Source organism: Vigna radiata, chromosome 7 (genome assembly GCF_000741045.1).
Source record: "Vigna radiata var. radiata cultivar VC1973A chromosome 7, Vradiata_ver6, whole genome shotgun sequence".
Classification (NCBI taxonomy): domain Eukaryota; kingdom Viridiplantae; phylum Streptophyta; class Magnoliopsida; order Fabales; family Fabaceae; genus Vigna; species Vigna radiata.
Window position 1 is genome coordinate 36543530 of NC_028357.1, and position 1119 is coordinate 36544648.

The 1119-nt window shown below is 53.3% G+C and overlaps 1 protein-coding gene across 1 annotated transcript; it reads right to left on the minus strand.

Annotated features, from left to right (window-relative positions):
* Window positions 1–305: 305 nt before the first annotated feature.
* Window positions 306–814, minus strand: LOC106766386 (formin-like protein 6). The gene is made up of 2 exons (XM_014651116.1): window positions 723–814; window positions 306–681 (listed from the first exon to the last, which is right to left on the minus strand). Exons 1-2 carry the CDS (start codon window positions 812–814, stop codon window positions 306–308), a joined length of 468 nt encoding a protein of 155 aa, XP_014506602.1.
* Between the last annotated feature and the right edge of the window lie 305 nt (window positions 815–1119).

Genomic DNA, 1119 nt, shown 5'->3' on the forward strand with positions numbered 1-1119 from the left:
TGCCATCATGATGGGGCTTGTAGTGGCTAGAAGCGATAAAACTACAAGGACTGCCATCACTGACTGATGGGGCCTGTATACAGGGACTGCCATCACTGACTGATGGGGCCTGTATACAGGGACTGCCATCACTGACTGATGGGGCCTGTATATAGGGACTGTCGTCACTGACTGATGGGACCTGTATACAGGGATTGCCATCATGATGGGGCCTGTAGTGGCTAGAAGCGATAAAACTGCAAGGAGTGCCATAATTGACTAGTGGAGTCTGAAAGCCTAAAACCTGGTTGGAAACATACTCCCCCTCACGACGAACGGCGGAAATGACGGCTGGAGACGGTGGCCGGCGGCGGTGCCGGAGACAGTGGCCGGAGACGGTGGCCAGAAACGACGGTCGGAGATGATGGCCGGAGACGGTGGCCGGAGATGACGGCCAAAGACGGTGGCTGGAGACGATGTCGGCGGCGGTGGCCGAAGACGGTGGCCGGAGACGACAACCGGAGATGGTGGCCGGAGATGGTGCCGGCGGCGGTGGCTTGAGACGGTGGCCGGAGACGACGACCGGAGACGGTTGTCGGAGACGGTGGCCGGAGACGACGACCAGAGACAGTGGCCGGAGACGGTGCCGGCGACGGTGGCCGGAGACGGTGGCCAGAGAAGGTGGTCGGCGACGGTGGCCGACTGCAGCGGACGGTCAGTGACGGTGGCCGGAGACAATGGACAGGCTGCAAGTGACGGCTGGTGGCGAGCAACAACGGGCAGTGGTGGACAGCAACACCGGACAGATGCGAGACCGAAACCAGAGATTGCCCATTGAAGTATAAAGGCACAGGTTGAAAAAGAAACTTTTACGGGGGGCCGCGGCCACTGGCGACAACAAAGACAAAGTAGAAAAGGATCAGAAAACCTACTCTGTTACCATGTTAAATATAGTGAAAATTATATATTGAAACTAATCCCCTGTGTTAAATACACACATAGGGTTCTCTATTTATAATAGAAGAAATATGGGCTAAGCCCAAAAACAAATGAATATGTAAGAATAAAATAAAATAAAATAAGAACAATGTTTCCCTAATAAACATATAGAGACTATATTTCCCTAATTAACATAAACAC

Coding starts and splice junctions, on each gene's coding strand:
- LOC106766386 (XM_014651116.1), bottom strand. CDS start 814: ATGGGCAATCTCTGGTTTCGGTCTCGCATCTGTCCGGTGTTGCTGTCC. Junction 682..722: donor CCAGCCGTCACTTGCAGCCT/GTCCATTGTCTC, acceptor CGTCCGCTGCAG/TCGGCCACCGTCGCCGACCA.